Source organism: Thunnus albacares, chromosome 20 (genome assembly GCF_914725855.1).
Source record: "Thunnus albacares chromosome 20, fThuAlb1.1, whole genome shotgun sequence".
NCBI classification, from domain to species: Eukaryota; Metazoa; Chordata; class Actinopteri; order Scombriformes; family Scombridae; genus Thunnus; species Thunnus albacares.
In genome coordinates, this window is record NC_058125.1 from 7929382 (window position 1) to 7951755 (window position 22374).

Sequence of the window (22374 nt, forward strand, 5' to 3'; positions counted from 1 at the left end):
GTGTAGTACTAGTCTGCTCACGCCCTTCTTGTACCCGCCTCCACTGTAGCTTCAAAAAAAAAAGCACGGCAGAAAGGGGGAAATGGTGAGGATGAATTGAGTGCCAGAGAGTGCAGGTCCTCTTCATGCCAGTCCAAATGCATCTGGCTGCCCGTACAGGTTTATTTATCTAAATGTGGAGGATGGACTGCTGATCAGTGGACATTAAGAAACTATAAAGAGGCTGTAAAGCTCCATCGCTGCAGGGTTTTGTTTTTTTTTTTTCTGTTCACCGGCCGGCACTGACTCTCTCTTCTCCTCTGTCTCCATGCAGTCCTCCAACTCAAACTCCAGCAGAGACGCACACGAGAGGAACTGGTCAGCCAAGGGATCATGCCACGTAAGTGATATATATACATGTACAGATGGTATTGTTGCTTCAACAGACAGCAGTGCACTTGATAATCTAATTCATTACACACCCACACACACACACACACACACACACACTATAGAGAAAGCTCAAGCTGATCCAGATTCACCTGAAGGTTTTTTTTTTTACTTACAGGCACTTTATAGATGCGGACAACTAGAGCAGTGTTTCTGTGCCTTTGAGCCGAGGTCAAAGCGTTAACCCTTTCCTGACGCCGAAGCTTCAGACAGCACATCGGACCCTGATAGAGATTAATTAGATCGTCACATAATCCTGAGCTATACTGTACCTGTACGGTCGATTGATTCACATGCTAAACGGGCCTACACAATAACGTATCTGATTATCCACATCTGCTAACAGGATATGTGGCTAAATTGTATCCGTCTGTCTGTGTAGGATATTAAAATATGTTAACAAAGGACAAGAATCAGCCTCAGCTTTTTCCCTCCGTCGCTCTCTGAAAATGTCAGCTCTTATCTACATGTATTATCAGCATATGGGTGCATGTGTCATATTTAGTGGTGTCTTTGCACCACTTTGTGTTATCAAATAGGACAGCTTCCTCTTCTTCTGTATCTACTTCCTGTTTCAGACTTCCGCACTTAAAAGAGGCGGAGATACTTTTTTTTTTTTTTTCCTCGTTAAGCACCCAGCGTTCAGCCTCATACAGGCTGTATGGTAGTTAATGTTTTTTGACCAAGTGACTGTAGAATAGAAGAAGATGTTCACAGTGAGGTAGGATATCTGACAAGGTGGATGTTAGGCCTCATTCAGGCTTGATGTCAGTACATTCTCAGCAGTTTTTAACTCACACTCTGCTTGTACACCACCACTACTGTTGGCTGCTGTTAATATCTAAACCTGGATGAATTAGTTAGCATGTCTGTTCACTAAAAGGCACTTAATATTTCTAACCTGGCTAGGACACTTGCATAAATGGGTTAGGCATGAAAGAACGTACTAGAGTGGACACTCAGACTAATGGCTTGTTTTAGTGGGTGGCATGAAGTTTTACTTTCAGCCATTTAGTAGCTACCGTAAATTTGTCCTGCTTATGCAACAGGGCCTCATGCCAGGCAGTTAGCTGGACTGGGATCAGCATATACTGGTAGAATTAAATTAAATTAAATAGAACTGTCATGACACGGAGACAAAATAAAGCAGGGGTTTATAAGAGATCCATCAAAGATGGTATGTGCTGCCAGGGTGACGTCTTCCTGGAACACAGGATTTTACAAACAGCCCTTATTTTGACTGTTCCCAGGAGACTCTGCAAGGTAGAGCAAAGGCTGTTCAGCCGTCAAGCCCCCCTGTTGAATTATTGGGCCATAAAGATCATATGAACTGCATGAGGAGCAACGAGAGGAGGGAGAGTGAAACAAATAGTAGGGTATTTTAGCTCATGAGGTGGCAAGTTAGCTGGAAGAGCAGTGAAGCGGTCGTGGTAAATTACCCATAGGAAGACTGCAGATGACTGTGACTTCTTGTCAACAACGGACGTAGAGAAAGCTGACCATGATGAGGGACCAGTTCCCTCTGTGGTATCACACTGGTTTTGATACTGTAGGTGGTGTGAATGAGTAATTTTCCAGCCTCTATCTCTCAGTAAGTTCTGTGTAGGTGTCCTTCAGCAAGGCACTCGACCTCTGCCTGAAGCAACGCAGCTGGATAAATAGATTTATAATGGGAATAAAATAATAAAGTAAAGAGAAAGCTTTTGTGTCAGGAGGTCACCCATATTTTTTTTAAAGTCGTACAATGTAATGACTCAAAAGAACATTTCATTGTATGTCTGTGCTGCTGGCTGATAAATTTGACCACACAGTTTCTTCATAAACACCTGCGTTGTTATGTAAGGACTGTTGGGTCAGAGTCAGGTGCAGTATCAGGTCGTTCATGCAGATGGATTTGAAAATGCTGTGTATATGCTAAACATTCTCCATCCCACCGAGCACATTCAGATTAATTTTCCCATTATTTTAGTTTGTTTAAGGGTGTCAAACAATAACTAACAGTCGGACGCATCGTTAAATCAACAGATCATTTTAAAAAGTGTCCAGACAGTTGATGCCGTTCTGTTGTCTTGGACTGTATGTGTCAATTCAGCTTAACACTCAGTACAAGTGTTGTTACTGATATGTCTGTTTCTGTGAATTGCATGAAATAAAGGCTAGCTGTTGTTAACTAGTTCCTTGGGTGTTGTACTGAGAACCTTAATTGAATTATGTTTTGATACTGGTGCAGAAATGTCAACAATAGCAATATTATGAGATGACTGCACTGACACACACTATAGACAATGACAGAGTGAGTCAGTGGCGACAGAGGAATTTGGTGACTTAACATACTGCGAAGTGGAAGTACTTTTGAGAAATTGACAAGCTGACAATTATAGGTCAGTTTTTAAGAAACGCTCATTTTTTCCCACAGACATAACAACATGAGACCGGTGTTTTCCAAATTCATCTGCTTAAGAGAGCATTTTCAAGTTAGAATGAACCGTTCTGTGTCCGCAGTGACAGGGGAAACTGTAGGATTTGTTGACGCCCTAGATGAACAATTGCTTTATAAAAACATTGAGCAGTTAAAATGTGCATTTTTGTAGAAACTTACTCCATTCACCAGGTATAAAATCACAATAATAAATCTCAAGTTATTTAGTTTCAGCAGATGTTCAGGATCAGCTGAGCAGTTTTCAGTTTTGTGCCGTTGTGTTATGATTTTGGCCGCTTGGTTATATCACAACTGGTATGTAGGTCCTCTCTGAACCTCAAAGAGTTGTGACATTAGGAATGCCTTCCCCCACCCAGTCATCTTTGGCACATGTACAGCTGACACCCACTGTGGCCAAAGCATCCACACTCACACACCCTTGGCAGGGATTTCACCAGCTATTGACCAATCAGACGATTGCTATCTTACATCATCGTAACTGCCGCTGTCCTCCCAATATCCTTCCCCAAATAGAGAGAGAACATCTCTGAACATGTCTGTTTAGCTTTACTAAAGCCTCGCCTCGACATTAAAATGTTTCTAAATGTTAAAGACAATACAGTTTGTTATTGTCTTTAACATTTGTTATCCTCTTATAATTGTGTTTAAAAAAAGTGCAAATCAATCAAAAATTTTTATTTTAAAATTATGAGAAAGAAGATGAAATAAAACCTGTTACACATTTTACCTTGTGTCATTCAACATTTAAAAAAATTATATAAACCAAAATTTTAAGATTTAAAATGATAATCCAAATTTTGGAACGTTGTTTGTTTGTTGTGAACTGAATTTATTTTTTGCCTGTTTCTCCAGATTACAGGATCTGAGCTTCTCTTAAGTCTTTCTAAAAATACATAAATACATGTTTCTGCTCACACATAAGTAAAGACATAAGAGACGGTCATGGCTGAGTGCCGTGATGAATGTAGATTTTGTTTGCGCGCAGCAGTCTATCCATCAGTCTACAGTCTCCTCTGTTCTCTCGCTACTTTTTAAAGATCCGCTCCAGACTACTGGTCATCAAGAATTGATGTCCCCTCAGACTTCCAGCCACAGTCCATCTATCAGACTTTCCGCAGACAGTCGGCCTTTAAAATAGTTTGGGCTGTCTGCTGTCTATGACACCAGAAATTCACTGTTAAAGTCACGTCGTCTGTTTTGAAATGAAAATAAAACTATAGCACATAGTGAGGTTTTTCTTCTGTGAAATACCGTTGTTTACTGACGTACACAGGGACAAAGCATCCGGAAGTCTTTAGAAATCTCCACCGTTTGAAAATTAAAATATAAAAGGAACCAGGGTTTTCCTGGGTTGACATGGGGTTAAGTCAGGCAGGTTCTATGTTTTCGGAGGGTAGGGATTCACCTAAACTTTAATTAGTGCTTCTCCACCTTAATCTTGGCTGAAAAGCTGCAAGAAATGTCCAAACATAAGTTCAAACCAACTTCTAACCTCGATCAACAAGAGAGGGAATAGATAGAAAAACTGTATGAAGTAACACGACCAGCTCAGCACCCAGAGGAGGGAGGTGTTGTTAAGGTTTTGCTAATAAAAGTGCTGAGTAAGGGTCAGGAAAAGCTTTGTCATGGTTACAGTCATGTGTGTCCATGTGGGTTGACTGAGTACCTGTTTCGGTACAACCCACCTTACCTAAGCTAAGTCACCACCACTGATTGCAGCTCAACACTTCCTGCAGTTGCTTCAGTGTAAAAGCCACAGTGAGCACAATGAAAACATGAACAGCTACAGGTCAAGGAAAAACAGTTGCATTTATTATTTCCTTTCTGATAATGCATGTGGCTCCCACTGCACTGCCTCATTCCTGCATATGCTGCATGCTGCAGCGGCCTACCGAGCAGTCGTCAGAGTATGTGGTTGAGAATAACACTCTTGACCTTCTCGTTTCACAGCCACTTCTGCTTTGAGTCTGTCTTCTTCTACTGCTGCATCTGCTCTCACATTGTCACTCGCTGAAAGGAGCATCACAAGTCCCATCAGAGTCTGTGTGAACTCACATTTATGTCTCTCTTTTTTTTCCCCCCTCTCTTCATCCCTCCGTTGATGCAGCACTGAAGAGCCCAGCAGCCTTTCACGAACAGAGGAGGAGTCTGGAGCGAGCAAGGGTGAGTGTCTTAAGTACTGTGAATCTCCTGCTTTCTTAAAGGATTTGCTTTGGGCTAAACGGCATAAGTATAAACAGCATGAATAACGAAGCAGTATTTCAGACTGAATTCTACTGTTGCGCTTATCTGCAGACAGGAAGTTATAAATCGAAACTTGGTGTGCAATATAAACTGTAGTAAGGTCTCACTCTTTAGGTATGAAGCCACAAAAACCTAAAGGGATGGAAAGAGTTAGTCAGATTTACGCACCTTTCGCTGCCATCTGGAGCTGCCAACGTGCAAATTTGCTGAGTGAAGATTTAAATTAATGATCCTCATCTGGTCTAACATACTAAGTAGCTAATTTATGTTTTGGAATAGTAATTTAACCAATAACCTGGTTCATAGATGTTTTTTTAGTTATAGCATAGTTAGCATGAGCAACAAGAGCCATCACTGCCAACAAACGGTAAAAAAGGGGGCGGCTACACAAAGCAATGAAATAAGAATGAAGTCACAGAACTGGTTTAACACTTGATGCAACAATACAGTTATGCGTCCAAGACAGCAACAAAACAAAAAGGATGTACAATGGCAGAGTAGGTCATTGCAATATAGCAAATGTTTTCTCTCTATCTGGTCTGATCCTCCTCCGTCTCTTGTGTCACGCCCAGACTGAGGACTATCTGAAGAGGAAGATCCGGTGTCGTCCGGAGCGCTCTGAGCTGGTTAGGATGCACATTCTGGAGGGTGAGTTTTGTATCATTTCAAGCACAATAGGTAGAACAGCTTCGTTAGTCTCAAAGTCATTTCTTTAGAGATATCATAAGGGAATGAAGGTGACGTAAAAATACATGAAACTTGACTTAAAAAGGAACCATACGGTAAACAAAACGGAACCAGCTCCATGTTATAAGATTTATTGCACAGTTCCTCCTTCATATACATACGGGCACTGAGTTAAACTTTAATTTGTTATAATTTCACAGCACTGAACAAAGTATTATAGCACACACAGCACTATAAAACTCATTAACTTGATTTGGCCACAAACATCAATTTAGAACAAGTATGTTTCTATCTTACCAGTGCTCTGCAGTGGTATCTGCAGGTTTTTAGAAAACTGTTGCAGTGTAAGGTTTTCATTTAGTGGCACGTTTATTTGCGTCATGTATTTTCATGCTTCATAATCTTTATTTGTTTTCTTGTATAATTATCCATTCAAAGTTTGAGGTAGCCGCAGGTTTGCTTTTGGGGTTTCTTTTAATTATATTGAGTTTAAATTCAAAAGTAGGAAGTGGTAAAACAGGACTTAAAACTCATTATCTGTGTACTTCAGAAAGCCAACTTCCTGTTTTGTGGATCAGCTGAAAATACTCAAATGGATTACATGTTGCATTGCAATGTTAACACTCTGTGAACGCAAACCACTTAACCTGATCTTGATTTTGCTGTACATCTATATGGTCACAATGGGTGTTTTGACTACATGTTATCCTGCTGTGTCCTCTACAGAGACGTCTGCAGAGCCCTCCCTGCAGGCCAAGCAGCTGCAGCTGAAGCGAGCTCGACTGGCCGACGACCTCAACGACAAGATCTCCCACCGACCGGGTCCCATCGAACTGGTTCACAAGAACATCCTGTCTGTCAGCTGCCCTCTGCAGCACTCACCGCTGGGTAACTACACACACACCCCCTAACATTCAAACAGTTGCATACATCTCGATACATGGACAGACTTACTAACAGTGTTAAGACCGATCACTGTTGTGTTTTTGAAATATGTAAAACATACAGACAAATTCAATAAGGACGTTCTAATAAGTACACAGTTGTGTCAGTAAAGACACACAAATTTGCAATTATTAACACGCATTACAGTTACACACAAAAAGCATATGAACACATGGCATAGTCACATGTAAATACACATACTGCACATGCACATACGTTCAAACAATGTCATTTATTCAGATTGAATCATTTAAAGAGACACACAGTGGAGTAAAGATGAAGCAAAAACAACACAGTGCAAAGAAAACACTTAATTTATAACATTCAAACAAGTATGCTGGTGCAGAGACACGCACGCACTTACACAACATTCAGTAACACTCGCAAGCAAGCAGTATGATTCATGAAGCTAAACTTATAAACACCAAAACACTGGACGTCTTAAAATGCATTAAGACTGAACACAAAGTAAATTGTTGACTTTATTGACAAATGTTTGCTGAATCTATTGGAGCCATACAGCTCAGGGATGAACGCAGGTGTTTACTGCATTGAGGTTACAATCTGTTCCCCTCTATCACTGAGTTGCCCTCGTGTCCAGTTGCGTCACCTCTAAAATTTAATTAAGGTTCAGTGGGAACACACCTTAAGCTGAGAAATTACAACATCCAGGTATCTCCACAAAATTGTAATGCAGTATTGTAAGAGTGAGTGTATAAGCACATGACGCGCACATTGCTTAGCAGCTGTCAGTTGCATCATCTCACTGGATGGACAACAACTACAGTATGTTTGGACATAGTTGTCTTTTGAAACATACAGTGTTGTGTAACTTCTCTATAATTAGTCATTTCCTTTTTAGCAGTTTTCTTTTTGACTGTGTTACACAGCATGATGAGGCCAGGAAATGAACAGGTCGGCCCTCTGGCTACTCTGACTGTGAGAATTTCCAAATTCACAAGCTATTGTCAGTCTTTTACTGGCCAGAGAGTAGGACCACCTAAAGATGCCACAGTTACTGCCTTATTTCTTCTAAGCTGGTTCATATTCTGATTGTGAATATCATTATGATGTATTCATATATGTATGTATTCTGGTCTGTCACAGATTCTCCAAAGGGAGCTGGGGGAGAGAGTTCATCTTTAGATGAAGACAGCAGTGATGCACTGTCACCAGACCAGCTAACCAATCACGACTCTCCCCTGAGTGCTGTCCCACAGCTGTCCCCCACTGACGGACTCACCCAGAATGGGGACATTTCCCCCACACAGGTACCATTGCAGAATGAGAGTGACTTGTACTTGAAATTATTCCAACAATACAAAAAGTGATTATAAACATGATCACACCACTAACCAGAGTAATACTGTATTATCTCAGTTCCTTACGCAGCCCCCTCCTCCACCACCTCCACCACCTCCTCCCCAGGTGAATGGGTCAGACTCCTCCCCGCTCCCAAAAGCGACAAATGGGACGACAGGGACGCCAGCAAATTCCCGCCCCTCTACTGGACATATCAAGGTGAAGGAACGCAAGTTATTTCACTGTGTTTTCATCCATTAGCTTGTTTCGAGCTGAACATTCTGCAGATTTTGACGACTTTGACTAAATCTGACCTTAATCTCTATTTGTGGAGCAGCTATAACTGTCTAACCCTCCCTCTTCTCCTCATTTCGTTACCGCCTCCTCCCCGACCCCATTTCTCACGGTTTCTGTCAGCAGTCTCAGGCTAAGACGAGTTCAGACCGCCCTCAACAGAGACCTAAGAAACCAAAGGACAGCAAACCCAAGGTCAGCAAGCTCTTTGTTTCATTTTCATTATAACAGGCACTGACACAGGAAACTAAATAGAAGTATAAATAAATATGAAGATGTAGCTGTCAGCACATCATTTTTAGAGTGATTTATGACTGCAGTTCAGTTTTTGAGAATGAAGATTGTGTTTGTCAGATTTTGCCAAGGAGCTGGAGTTCATTTAAAGTGACTCATCAGATTTGGAAGAGCCGTTTTTAAAGGGCTGTGGTTTTGGTTCCTTTAGATTCACAGAGCAGGGGGGCTCTGTATATGTCAAAATATGTCAAGTTTTTGACATATAACAGTCATACAAGGAGATATCTATAGTAGAAGAGGAAGAGATACCAATTCCGTCAACCGCAGTATCCTCAAAACAAGAATATAGTTGCCTTTTCTTGGAATAGGTGCTGTAGATATGCTTTTACTATTAGGCTCTCCATTTTTCTCATGGTAATTCTTGACACTTGAAGTAGACCTAGATGAAGCAGAGATGTCAGACATTGATGTTATCCATTAGTGTGAAAGTACTAAACGGTGGAATTGTCCTTTAACTGTCTTTGTTGTCTTGGTGAAGGTGAAGAAGCTCAAGTACCACCAGTACATCCCTCCGGACCAGAAGGCAGACAAGGAGCGTCCGCCTCAGATGGACTCATCCTATGCGAAGCTCCTCCATCAGCAGCAGCTCTTCCTGCAGCTGCAGATCCTCAGCCAGCAACAGCAGCACTACAACTACCACACCATCCTGCCCGCCCCTCCCAAGTGAGTATCAAGCATGACCGCGTATGTGTGTGTATGATGTGGAAGTGAGGATGACTGATTGCAGTGGTTTTAACGGAACACCCTCCTTTTTCTTCCCTATATTAAACACGTAGTGTGGTTCACATGAAAATCATTTCTGCAGCACAGCTTGTAGCGGTTTTCATTATGACTTACTGTCTTCTCCAAACCTTTCTGCTGTGGCTTGTTCTTTCCACATTAGTGGGTTTTGGATGAATATTTTGAGCCTAGAGCTCCAAGTAGAAGTAATCTGTCTACTAAAGGAAGGAATCTCTGTACTGTATGTATGTCCTTCGCATATCTCTTGAACAGTTCAATTGATCAACTCCACACTTTGTAGGTGTATGACTGGGGACCCAAGGGAGTGCAGTGTCGAATTTGGTGCAATTTGAACATGTAATATGTTTAAACTTTGAATAAACCAGCGATCAGTGAGCCACTCCGCTCTGTGCAGGGGCAGGACTCTGCTGTCAATCAGCCCTGCACAGGGCACCTCCAGCATGTCACAGAGACCAGAGACGAGGCATGACACGAGTCAGAGAAAAGTGCTCTAAAAAGAGAAAAGTATACAGTGAACAGAGATTTTAATCAAGAATAGATAGACAATCTTACCCCGTGCCTAGACAGAAAGCGTAGCATTAGCAGCAGGTTAAGCAGAGCAGCAGTAAGTGAGTGTCTGCACAGGAGGCATTCAGGTACATCGTTGAACGTAGGTCACCCACATTTTGGAAGCGGTCAGAGCCCAATACACAATTACTGTGGTTAAACATGTAAAACGAAGAAAATACTTTCCACAGGCAGTTCAAAACCAGTTTGTCTCTTATGTTCCGAGACTGTGGCGATTGTGAAGCACCACAACAGAGACAGCACAAATTTTTGGAGTAAACATACCCACTCAAATCCGAGCTGAAGGCACAGAAAATAAACGATCTAAGAGCCCAATATGACCAATCCACTTTATTTTAGTTTTAAATGCAGCCCTCATTTTAGGCTACTTGAAATGAGAAAAGAACATTTATTTACTATGAGTATTTATTATTTATAACATCTGTGTATAATAAAATGTTAGTTTCCTTCATGTTGTTGGTGTATATACTCATTCACACCTCACATCAACTGTATTAATTTTTCTGTGTTGAAGTAGCGGCCGGAGGCCAAGCAGTTTACCCATTCTGAGCAAGCATGTTTTGAACAGGCACTGCACTAGTATTTCAAAATTAAAGTAAATCCCAGAGCAACAGGTGTGTCTTGACAGTAAAATGTGTGACTTACGACATATACTCAGTTTTTGAATAACAATTTATTGATGCAATAAAACAGCGAGCAAATGATTGGTGATTAGCACTTGAAAGGTAGTTGATTTTGAAGGATTACAAGCAATCAGGTTAAGGAAATAAAAGTGTGATATAATTGAAAGTGTAAAAATCCACCGAAACCATTAATTAAGCCAAATAAACTATTAATTTGCACTTCTGCATTTGCATGAACCTGTGATACAGCCTCTGTTAAATATTCCTGCTCTGTCAGAGAAATACTACATACAGCTGTTTTTTGTCTCCCTTCAGGCCACCAACCGAGCAGCCTCCCACAACCAACTCCGGCCCTTCCCCCTCCCGCAGTGTTCCCACGACGACCACCTCAGCCCCCACCAATCAGAGCGGGACTGCCCGGCAGAGCCAAACAGCAGTGGGAGGAGTCAAACCAAGCACTCTGCCAGCCAACCTGGATGAGTTCAAAGTAATTTAAACAACTTTACCCAGTGTCATAAATATAGAACCTCATAGCACATCTGCTACACCATTGGAAACTAAATTTAATCAGAATATTTTTTTAAAACTAATATCTTTTTAATGGAGGTCATGTTAGCTACTTGTTTTAATGCCATTTAATGAATGAGATCAGGTCCTCTGTGTTTATTTAAAACTTTCTCACTGACTAATACAAATGATCAAGCATGTTTTGACACATAAGTTCAAAGTTTGAGAATAAGTGAACTTAAAAATCGCCCACAAGTGAGGTCATTTTATCATCTCAAAAAATGAAGGAACTGCTGAATGAGGGAAAATTACATCATTTGTTTATTCTCAAAATATGATGTCATGCTTTGCTGTCCCTTCACACCACTTATATGACCTTTTTAAAAGTCAGGCTAAAGGATGTTCCACTGAACTTGATACTTTTTTGTCCCTCACATATCTATTGTTTTGTTCTCTTTCATTTTGAGTCATTATCTGTTGTATGAGTGCTGGTGTGGTTTCTCATCCTACAGGTCGCTGAGTTAAAGCAGGAACTGAAATTACGTGGTTTGACCGTGTCAGGCACCAAGAATGATCTCATTGAGAGGCTCCGCAACTATCAAGAACAAAATGGCTCCACCGCAGCGGTTTTGAAAAATGGCATATCGCAGCCCAGCCAGCAGGGCGTGGTCTCGGTTGCTAACACAAACACATCCTCTCCAACCACAACTACCACCTCTGAACACCAATCAGGAGAGGGCGGGTTTAAGGTAGCTTTTTCCACATTGGCTCAGACTGTTCCAGGGCGAGTCATGCGTTTCGGCAGCACCAACTCCAGCCCGCCTGTGTCGCCGACTCCATCTGAGCGGTCGTTAGCAGGGATGAGTCCAGATGAAACCAGCTGTAATGGAGACATGTTTGGAGAGATGGTGAGATTTACATCTTAACCTTTTTTGGTTGTTGTTAAATGAAATGTTTCTTCCCTCAAGCCTTTTCACTGACATCCTACTTTCTCATCCTTCAGGTGAGCTCTCCCCTGACCCAACTCACCCTGCACCACTCTCCTCAGCACCCGCCAAATGTCTCCCCGCTCTCACAGCCACTCTCCAAGGTCAAAGAGGAAACCCAGAGCTCATGCAGCCTCTCCAGGACTTCACCCGCTTCAGGCCAGCCTCCAGAGCCCCTGTCTGGGGTAGCCATGGACACATTCTCCATGGACAAAGACCAGATGCTTCAGGAGAAGGACAAACAGATCGAGGAGTTGACTCGGATGCTGAGGCAGAAGCAGAGGTTGGTGGAGACGCTCAGATCCCAGCTGGAGCAGGGCAAGATAGCGGGTGGAATAGTGGTGGAGAAAGAGGGAAGTGAGAAGAGCAGAACGACATCCCCAGAGGTTAAACATCAAACTCTGATAAAAGCCTCAGCCATTCAGCCCCCTACGCTCCCCAACGGCCTCGTGGTGAAGGTGAAGAAGGAGTTGGAGTCTGAGGAGGGGATGGAGGGAGTAACAGAGGAGGCCCAGATAAAAAAACTGGCCCAACCCATGCAGTGCTCTCAGGAGACTCTGCTCAGGCTGCAGCAGATTCATCGGCTGCAAGTCCAACAAGCCGAACAACAGAAACACCTGCAGCAGAGTCAGACGCAGCTGCAGAAAGTGGCAGAGGTCAAGTCAAACCCTCAAAAACAACAACAGCAGAAGAAAGAAGCTCAAATCCTGCTCCACCAGCAGCAGCAACTGCAGCAGCTCATCATACAGCAAACCCAACAGAAGCAGCTCCAGGCCCAGCAGAAGTTAGCACAGCAGAAACTGGCCCAGCAGAAACTCAGTCAGCAGAAGCTGGTGCAGCAGAACCAGCTGAAGCAAACACAAGGGCAGGTCCAAGCTCAGCAGAAGAACCAGGTTCAGCTGAAGCAGGTTCAGGTGCAGATCCAGAATCAGACGGTGGCAACTCAGAAGCCTGCAGCGAACCAAACTCAACAAAGGAGGCAGCTGAAGGCTCAGCAGAGGCAGAAACAGCAGACGCCAGCTGTCACCACACAACAGGTAATGACCACAAATACTCAGACATATTCATCACCAACATCATCTGCCATCTTATATTGTCATTTCAGTTTCACATATCAACTGAAATACAACTGCAACATCAATACATTCAAGAAATAACTAATGCTAATAAGTTTTAATGACAGTAAAATGGATGAAATAACTGTCCTTTCTGTTTCCAGGTGACTCCAGTCTTCATCAACCAACAGAACGGCACTCAGTTCCACACTCAGGCTATTTCGTTAGACCTCCTCAAGGCCAACGGAACGCCGACACTGGTCACCGACAGCAACGGCAACCACTACTTGATCGCTCTGACCAGTCACACCACGGACGGACAGAACGGAGTGTCCTCATTGGCCAAAACCAACGGACGCATCACGCTGCAGGTACAGCCAAACTTCATCTGTGATGTAACATGTATCCACTCCAGGATAGACCATCATCAGTCATACCCTTGTTGTCGTCTTTCAGAGATTGCAGTCGACTCCTAGTAAACTCCCCAGCACTGACAGCCAATCAAAAGAGCAGAAAGAGGCCGAGCCTGTGAGCCAGCCAATCAAAAAGGTACGACAACTCGGAATATGTCACTATACAACATGAATTTTAATTAATTTTGTTCATTGTGCATGTGTATGTGTATGTTTTTGCATGTTACCCAACTTATTACTTGACTACTCACCAAATATATTTGCCGTTTCTTATAAAATAGTTGTAAAATGAGGGAGCTTTGGACAATAGCATCTGCTAATGAATGTAATTTAACAAAGTGCAGCAGGACTGTCTGCATCTTCCAAGGAGTTGCTTCTTTCTTCCACAAGATGTCACCATTAACACAGTTTAAAATCATCTACTGGGCTGATGAGAGCCATGACATTCAGCAATAAGACTTGATCAATCAGCTGAGTATCCAACAAGTTTGATGTCCGCCGTCGTAAAGTCTAAATATTTCCACTCTCTTCTCTCAGGGACAGAAGGCAGCACTGCACTTGGACACCAGTGGTGTTCCACAACCTGGCCAGTCAGTCACCGCTCCGCCCAATCTGCAGCCTTTCTTCGACGACATGTCCGACAGCGAAAGCCAAAGCAACATAATCTCGTCCCTCAAGGTAACAGCACCGCCTCCGCCGCCGATAGTTCCCATCATCATTTCATCTCTGCTGCTAAACTTCATTGACCTTTTTTTCTCCTTGTTTCTCTTTCTTTTCTCATTTCATCACTTCCATCACTCCATCCTGGCAGAGAGAGGAGGTGTGTCCGCCTTACGACCGGCACACACTGTTTACCCCTCCCTCTCCCAAACCCAACACCTCCCTTCCTACTCAGCGTTCCAAAGTATGTCCTCCAGACTTTCTTTCCGTCTTTCCTTTGGTATTGTCCTTTTTCTGTCTGTCCCTCCATTTTTCCATCTTAGTTCCTCACATTTGTTTTACTGAATGAATTTTGGGTAAAATGAGTACAGCAGTGTTGTGATAGTGCTCGACTGTAAAGCTGCTCTCCATTTGTCTGCTGCTGTTTAATGTCATCAGTCTGTTTTTATTTAGGGGTTTTTATTTTCTTCCCTTTTCTCATGTGTGTTTTTTTGTGTTGCCGACTTGTCTCAGTCTATCACCTCTACTTCTTAATTTAGCTACTGTCTACTGTTTTCCATAATGCCTTAGGGGATCCCCAGAGAGTGGGTTTAAACTTGTTTCATTCAGATGTGACATATCTGGAGGTATAAAAAGTGAAACGTTGGTCAGTCAAGTGTTTCCAGACAAGAGAAAGTAAAAATCACACTTGTCGCTTGAATATTGTGTTCTGGTTCTTTAAGACTTCATAAAACATTTCCTCCTCTCCTGGCTTTAGATTCTAAATGTGACCAAATTGAACCTTTTAATGTTTTAGATTAAAGAAAAATGCTGCACATTGCGTAGGAGAAGTTAAGATCTGCTATAATATGTGATCCACTTAAATAGACATCAAAATGGGCCCAGAAACTTTAAATAAGAGCTGAAATTAGTTAATTGATCAATTAGCTGGCAATAATTTTGATAATTTATGTAACTTTGAGTAATTATGTTGGCAAAAATGCTAGAAATGATCAGATTCCAGCTTCTCAAATGTAGATATTTACTGGTTAGTGTTGTAAACTGAAGGTTTTTGGGTTTGGACTGTTGTTCAGACCAAATTAACATTTTCTAGAGGAAACGATTAATAAATCAAGTTTTAAAGTTCTGTTAAAATTGTTGTGTTTTAGGATGTAATTTTTGTTTTCCGTCTAGTGAAGCTGTGTATGTGTGTTCTTGTCAGCTGATGGATAACACCGTGTTGCTCTCTGTTAGCAGGAGAATGGTGTGAACAGTCAGCAGATGGACGACCTGTTTGACATCCTGCTGAAGAGCGGAGGTGAGAAACTGTGACACAAACATTGATGACATAAGGACGTTATGAGTCTGTCATTATGTGTAATGATGAGAATTTTCTTGTTTTCTCTCTCTCTCTCGTCTCCATTTAGAAATCCCCGGCTTCAAGGCCAACCCCGACCCTTCCCTCGCCCCGCTCCACTCTGACCCGCCCTCCCCATCTTCTCCCCCGTCCCCACTCCACCTTTCCCCTCCCACCCCCACCTCTCCCCTAATCTCCCCCCAGCCTTCCATAGGAGAGCCCTGCACAGGCAGCGGACGCCTGGAAGACTTCTTGGAGAGCACCACCGGCGCCCCGCTGCTGGGCGTGGAGCCGGACGGTGGCCTGACGCTGATCGACGACCTCCACAGCCAAATGCTGAGCACCGCCAGCATCCTGGACCACCCTCCCTCCCCCATGGACACGTCCGACCTGGGATTCTCCCCCCATTCTACGGGGCTAGACTTTGGCGACCCCACCCTGGACAGCATGGACTGGCTGGATATCTCCATGGTGGGGAGCGCAGGCGGAGGGAACGGGGGCAGCGGAGGGGGGAGAGGAGGAGGAGGAGGTGGAGCGGGGGTAGGAGACGGAGGGACGAGCCTGGCCCCGCTGGCGCCGCACACTCCGCCGAGCGTCTTCTCGGCCGATTTTCTGGACAGCACAGACCTGCAGCTGCACTGGGAGTCGTGTCTGTAGCCCCGCCCACTGAGGGACGCGCGCTCGCTCACACTGTGTACAGGCTCCGTCTTTATTTTATGCACATACAGATACCTTCTCTATGCTGTCTCTACCACTGCAGGAGTCACTGGCACATGCAAACACACACACATACACACACACAGTTTGCCCTGTCTTTCACTGGCTGTTACTTTATTCAGGATGAGGTGAAAATGAGAAAGAAACATAGAAATGAAATTCATAGAAAAGGACTTGGTGGACTGTAAGTTATCTTTTTTGAATTGTAATTCTATGGGGATCCAAACAGCAGATTGTTGAGACAAGCTGATAAAATCCCGTCTTTTCTGTCCTGCATTAACCAGGTCAAAGTGAATCAACAGGCGGTCGTTGTTCACCGAAACGTCATTTCAACCCTCGGAAACGGTTCGACAGATGAGAGCCGAGGAGGGGCCGTCAATGACGTTAACTCGGGCTTCTCTCGAGATAGCATCGTGTGTGTGCCAGTGCCTCCTAAACTTTGCACTTATGCTGAATCTGATTGGTTTAAAGAGGGCGTTCAGGTCAATCTTAGCGCTGTCTGGTGAGGCGGACCGAAAGCCACCTTGTGTTATATTATTGATCAGCTGAGCCGTCAACGGATGGTGTGAAAAAGAAAGGCAGCTGTCGGTGGCCTCGCCGCCTTACCGTGGCAACCTGAACCCCGCCCACACTAGTCAAAAACACAACCGTCATTGGTTGAGAGTTGCTATTGAAATGAACCATATCATTGGCAACAGTTTGAATTGAAGCCTCATTGGAGGTTGCGTATTATTGGTAACATGGTAGACCACTATGTATTGCTGTATATGGGGTGTATATTATCAATTGTCCATATGACTTATTTTTCTTTGCTGGTTGCTTAGAGTCGAGCTGGCCGGCTGGGGAACATAGGGTGAGGGCGGGGCTTCCAAAACACTTGGACCTTGTCATTTTTTAAAGAAAAAAAGTTTAAAAAATAAACATACTATAAAAACTCAAAGATGTGTCTGTTTTTATTTTACATGTTCGCAACAAATGAGTAAAATGAAATTATAAAATGAATACAGTGTCCAAATATAGTCACTTTATAAAAAGAGAAATCTGAGCTTGCTTTATTAGTGTTATTATTGATAACTTCATCATTTATCAAATCATTAGTAACCTGCTCTTCACTATCTGTGGAAAAATAATCCTGGTGATAAAGGGAAGAGTCACAAGAGGGCGCCATTGTAAAGAAATCAGCTGCCAACAAGGATACCAACAAGTGTCTGGCTGTTTTCTAGTTCAAATTTTAGTTGTGCTTAACATGATACAGATTTTTGGCAGTGCCAAACACATAGATTGATTGACAGTGGACTTCATGCAAAAACTGAATGTTTCCCTTTCTTTAGTTTATTGTTGGCATTTAGTCCTTGATAGTTTATTGTAGAGACCTTTAACTTTATTTTTGTTCAGCCATGTGGGAAAATTCCTCAAGTATTTGCTCTTTAATCTGATTTGTGTCTACATGATTGCTTGAAGATATTTATTACAATTAAGTTTTCACATTTTCCACATGAAATAAGGACATAAAAAGTAAAGCAAAACAGAAGGAAAACAAACTAATATATGAGGGGAATGTATAGTTCACCATACTGTCATATATAAACTACATTTCTTCATCACTTCATCAGAAAAGTTTGCAGGGTAACTTGGTTTCCAGGTAGTGCATAAAGCGCCCCCATATTATTTACAATGTCAGTGGCAGAAAGGAAATGATAAAAGGAAACAATATCTGATTAGATCTGTAATAATTGTTTGTGGTTTATTAGTCATCCTCTGGCACTTCCACATACAAAATGTTAATATCCTCTGAGCCACATTATATACAAGTGTCTGAATTATTTTTATTAAATTGATGTAAGACAGTAGGGTGTAATATATATATATATATGTGAATGATCCATTTATACTGCAACAATTTCCACCTAGTATTGATAGTTTGATATTGCGCATTATGACCTATCAACCCCCAATAAACTTCTACATGTTTGCTCATGCCGTATGGAGAGTCCTGTCCACTTGTCTGCCTGACTCTCAAGTTTGGGGTTTGAGTGTCCCAGACATTAAAATTTTCAGTTGTCAGGTGTTTGTTTTTGTTTTTTTTAATTTCCCTGATCACTCAGTGCAGTGTAAGTCTTTATAAGTAGAAAACTGTGTAAAACAAGTAAATCAAGTCAGTTTACTCTTTTACACTGTGATTGTCTTTGTGTCTTCTATGTTATCTGGTTAGTCATCATTAATGCTCCATTTGTACACAGTAATAATGACTTTGAAAGTGATCTGTTGTACTAAACACACAGCAACACAGTAATGGTCCTCAAAAAGTGATTCAGTGTCAACTACACTAAAACCTGTGACTGATATTTTCTTTCCACTGGCAGCTCTTATACTTAATTGTCATGTAAAACAATCTGTGGGAAGAAACTGATATCTTCTGCCTGACACACACACAGTGTGTATTTATGCTATTACCTTACATGGTTTCCTCTCTCACTGTTGTTGTACTGCAATATTTAATCTTTCTTTTTTTCACACCAGAACTGCAGAATGTTATTTACTGGTTTCAAGATGAAACGTTTAACGCTTAACCTCTAACTCAGAGAATGAAACAGAGACTCAAGGGTGAGTAAATGCACACAGTTTACTTCACTGATATATTTTTTTGCGGGGTAGTTGGCTTATTAGTGCAAAATGCAGCAAGGTTTACTTTTTTTCAAGTTTTTTTTTAAAGTTCCACTCATCATATTAACATAAATCACAAAATGGGAGAGCAGCAGAAAAGGAGAGAATCACACATGGTGTTTTCTTCATTATAATAATAAAGACAGAAACCTAAACCCCAATGCTATCATATTAATACTTTTCAAAACAGCTACTGGTGTACGGTCCAATTCTGGAAACTGTCTTTTTTTGTTGTTTTCTTGCAGATAAGTGGCGAAACATTAACCAGGTTGTCATGTTTAGTTGTTCTATGCAGGTGCAGCAGAGTTTAATAGCAAGAAAATCACAGGTAAATGTAGGGTTGGACTCAAACGAGGGCGTCTCTTACAGGGAGAAAACCATCAGTGAAGAGAGACTAATTTCTACCCACAGAAGCCTCAATAGAGCAGAATTAAGGAGAAAAGTGTTAGTAATTAGGGAGCTCTTGTTTTGAACAGAGAGAGTGAAGTGACCTCTCCTTCATCTCCCCCTCTTCCCTTTCTTTACGCCACCGGACTGAATCGAGCTCTAATGCCTTGTTTGACTCGTTCACGTCCTCTTTCCAGTTCTTCAAGCGTCACTCAGCCAGGCCCTTATCATCTCTCAAAGAGCCTGATGAGCCTTCTGTAGCTCTCGAACACACTGAATCCAACATACACACACACACACACACACACAGATTTTCAATGCACAGCACGCAAACATGTAACCAGCTCAGCACACTCTTACAAACGCACTTCAAACACAGACACACAGGTCACAGCAGTTCCCCAGTGCAGTCCTATACACAGAGCAGATAAAAGTCCCGAGGCCTTGCCACTAATTAACTACAGTGAGCTCCAAAGGGCCGCAGCGCCACGAGGGCTAAAGATCTCCTCTGTATTCCACATCCCGCTGACAGGAGAACACCACCTCGCAGCCAGCAGTCACGCAGGATTTTTAATCACACGTGCACGGAAAAATTTTATCACCAAAATGTGAAGGCTGCAAGAATGAAAGAAAAGTGGCACCCCTCTGCTCACACTGACCGCCATCATAGCTATGAAATCATGCCATGGGTGTCAAAGAGGTTACTGGGGAAGACTTTTACTGATCTAGACATGGATCCAGATTAGTGATCTGTGGTGATTTTCTTCTTCTACCTCTACTTCTACCAGTGAGCATTCATTTTGTGACTTGTACATCAAAAACCAGGGTAAATTATATTGTAAAGTAAAAATTGTTATATGTCTGGGTTATCTATACAGTGTATACATATGACTGTAGTTTCAACAGGATTAAAATATTTCAAACGTAAGGCAGATTCTAACTACACTTTCGAAATACAGTCATTTATATGTTGCTGCAGCAGTGACTGTATATCTAACCTAGACACTGGATAACTGAACAGGCAAAGCGGGCAACTGGGAACCCCTTGCGGCCCCAAAAACCCCAAGTACACTGTGTGAACTGCTTGTGGTCGTTTAATCAATTTAAGAATTTGATTGGGTGCATTGCATGAACCACTAAAGCACACTATCAACTGACATGACATGCCTTGACATGAGACCACCCTGTTTGTAAAAAAAAAAAATCTAGTTTTCAGACAGTCTTGTGCTTACATGGTTCATTTTTGTTAAGTTATTTTTGATTAATAAAAATGAGCACACAGACAATCTGGGGCCAAGTATTACATAGAAATACAATACAGGTTAATTTATCCCAGGTTTAACTCAGAGATTTCGTGACCTGCAATTCACCAAATAAATGCTAACAGGTTTGTGGTTAGACTTGCTAATTTAACAGTTATGTCTCTGATTCTAGTGGACTTGCTAAAGCTTGCGGTCAAGTAAACTATTTCTCAAGAAACTTGGGAACAAAGCGTCATTTCTCAGAACCAAAGCTGAAATTTGACCTGAAACCTCAATGATAGCTTCTAATTACAGAGCCGTTAACCTCAAACTTGCAGAGTACGCCAGTTGGTTTGGATCGAGGTCGGATCACGTTCCCACCACAAACAAACCGCTCCAGAGTTCATTTGGGACTGGACCAAGACCACCTTCTCAAAGGGTTTCGGTACAGTTGTTTTGGTCTGCCGCCGAGTGTGATTACTGTGTTCAGATGTGCCAAAACAAATCTCATCAAGGCAGAAAACCAACCAGACTCCGAATCAACCAGATTAAACAGCACACGTATGAAAACACACTCATTGTTAGACCCTCCTTGGCTGGTAAACACTCACACCTTTCAAACTCCAAGCCCCCCAGTTTGCAACAGGATTTCCATTACAAATCTGTCTCAGTTATAGTAAAGCTCTTCCAGAACCAGATTATACAACCATTTTCTCAGGCTGAATAACACTCCTTATGACTCATCAACTGATCTAGTAACTGAAGACACTAAAGGTTTTAGATTTAAACTCCCTGTGCGTTGTTACTTTGTCAGAATGAGGTAATGTCAGTTTTTGGGGTATCATGATTTTGATTTCTATGACATTGATATTCACAGTGACAATAGTTTGTCCTTTGTTAACGTTTATGTGTTACAAAATGTAGAGATGATGGAAGGTGAAGCGTGATGTGTGTATCGTGTGTGAATCTTGCTTGTGGGTTCAGATTCTGGGCTGCAGCATTATTGAGAGAAAAGTTGCACAAAACCAATGTGTTTGTTCAGCCGAACCTTTCGGTGTTTCAGGGGAGAGCGAAGGTTTCTCGTCGTGCCTCCGTCTCCTTTTGGTGTGAAGTTGTATGATGTGAGAGGAGAAGTCAGGTTTGGGTGGATCCTGCTGAGACTGCGGAGCCTTTGATAGCAGAGGATGTGAAGGCTGACATTTGCACAGGCGGGGGGAGACTGAGGGGGGATCAGGGAAGGAAGTGGGAGGCAAAGAGGGAGATGAGCACTGAGAGAATAGCAGCGGTGTTTTGTTCTACACCTGTTTGTTTGAAAGACAAGAGGTACGTGGGCAAAACAGAGAGACAGCGAGACAGTCGCAGAGGAGGATGTGCAAACAGAGCAGTCAAAACAGTCACTCTGAGCTCGCTGACTGAGAGTGGATTCCTCTGATCCTCTCAGTTACCTAATTACAACCACCTACTAAGTGGTGATGGCAATTTGTGGCAGTTGTGTGATGTGGTGTGTGAACTGTATAGGGGGAGGTATAACATAAGCTGTCCTTGGGGGCATTGTTCACTTCAGACAGTCAACATAAAAAAAAATAGACTTTGCAGAGTTAAAACTGGTGCTGCTTTCATGTCATATTGGAAAAAAATAGCTTAGCTTGTTGCTATAAACTGCTTCTCACACATGGTTTTTTAAAGTCGCTGGCACAGCTGCAGTCATTTCAATCAACATTTTCATTCAAGATTTTAAAGTCAAGCATAAATTGAATAAAAATGAGAAAAACTCCCACACACTATCTCGGAATATTTATCAGTTTACAATGTTTCAGGTGTATTAATATCAGATATGTCAAG

General features: G+C 42.3%; 1 protein-coding gene across 8 annotated transcripts in view; it reads left to right on the top strand.

The window, feature by feature from the left end:
* mrtfab (myocardin related transcription factor Ab) overlaps positions 1 to 17174 on the top strand; it is a 38186-nt gene extending 21012 nt beyond the window's left edge. For 2 of the 8 annotated variants that reach the window (XM_044337028.1, XM_044337025.1), the window contains exons 2-18: positions 314 to 379; positions 4977 to 5032; positions 5686 to 5761; positions 6527 to 6688; positions 7853 to 8016; positions 8126 to 8266; positions 8468 to 8536; positions 9114 to 9298; positions 10882 to 11053; positions 11586 to 11981; positions 12077 to 13096; positions 13279 to 13485; positions 13571 to 13663; positions 14065 to 14205; positions 14339 to 14431; positions 15421 to 15484; positions 15594 to 17174. In XM_044337028.1, coding sequence (XP_044192963.1) covers positions 314 to 379; positions 4977 to 5032; positions 5686 to 5761; positions 6527 to 6688; positions 7853 to 8016; positions 8126 to 8266; positions 8468 to 8536; positions 9114 to 9298; positions 10882 to 11053; positions 11586 to 11981; positions 12077 to 13096; positions 13279 to 13485; positions 13571 to 13663; positions 14065 to 14205; positions 14339 to 14431; positions 15421 to 15484; positions 15594 to 16180 — 3692 coding nt within the window. In that variant the 3' untranslated portion in view covers positions 16181 to 17174. Of the gene's footprint in view, positions 1 to 313; positions 380 to 4976; positions 5033 to 5685; positions 5762 to 6526; positions 6689 to 7852; positions 8017 to 8125; positions 8267 to 8464; positions 8537 to 9113; positions 9299 to 10881; positions 11054 to 11585; positions 11982 to 12076; positions 13097 to 13278; positions 13486 to 13570; positions 13664 to 14064; positions 14206 to 14338; positions 14432 to 15420; positions 15485 to 15593 lie in introns of all 8 variants that reach the window. The other 6 variants (XM_044337024.1, XM_044337030.1, XM_044337029.1 and 3 more) reach the window with 5 other exon arrangements.
* Positions 17175 to 22374: the final 5200 nt, after the last annotated feature.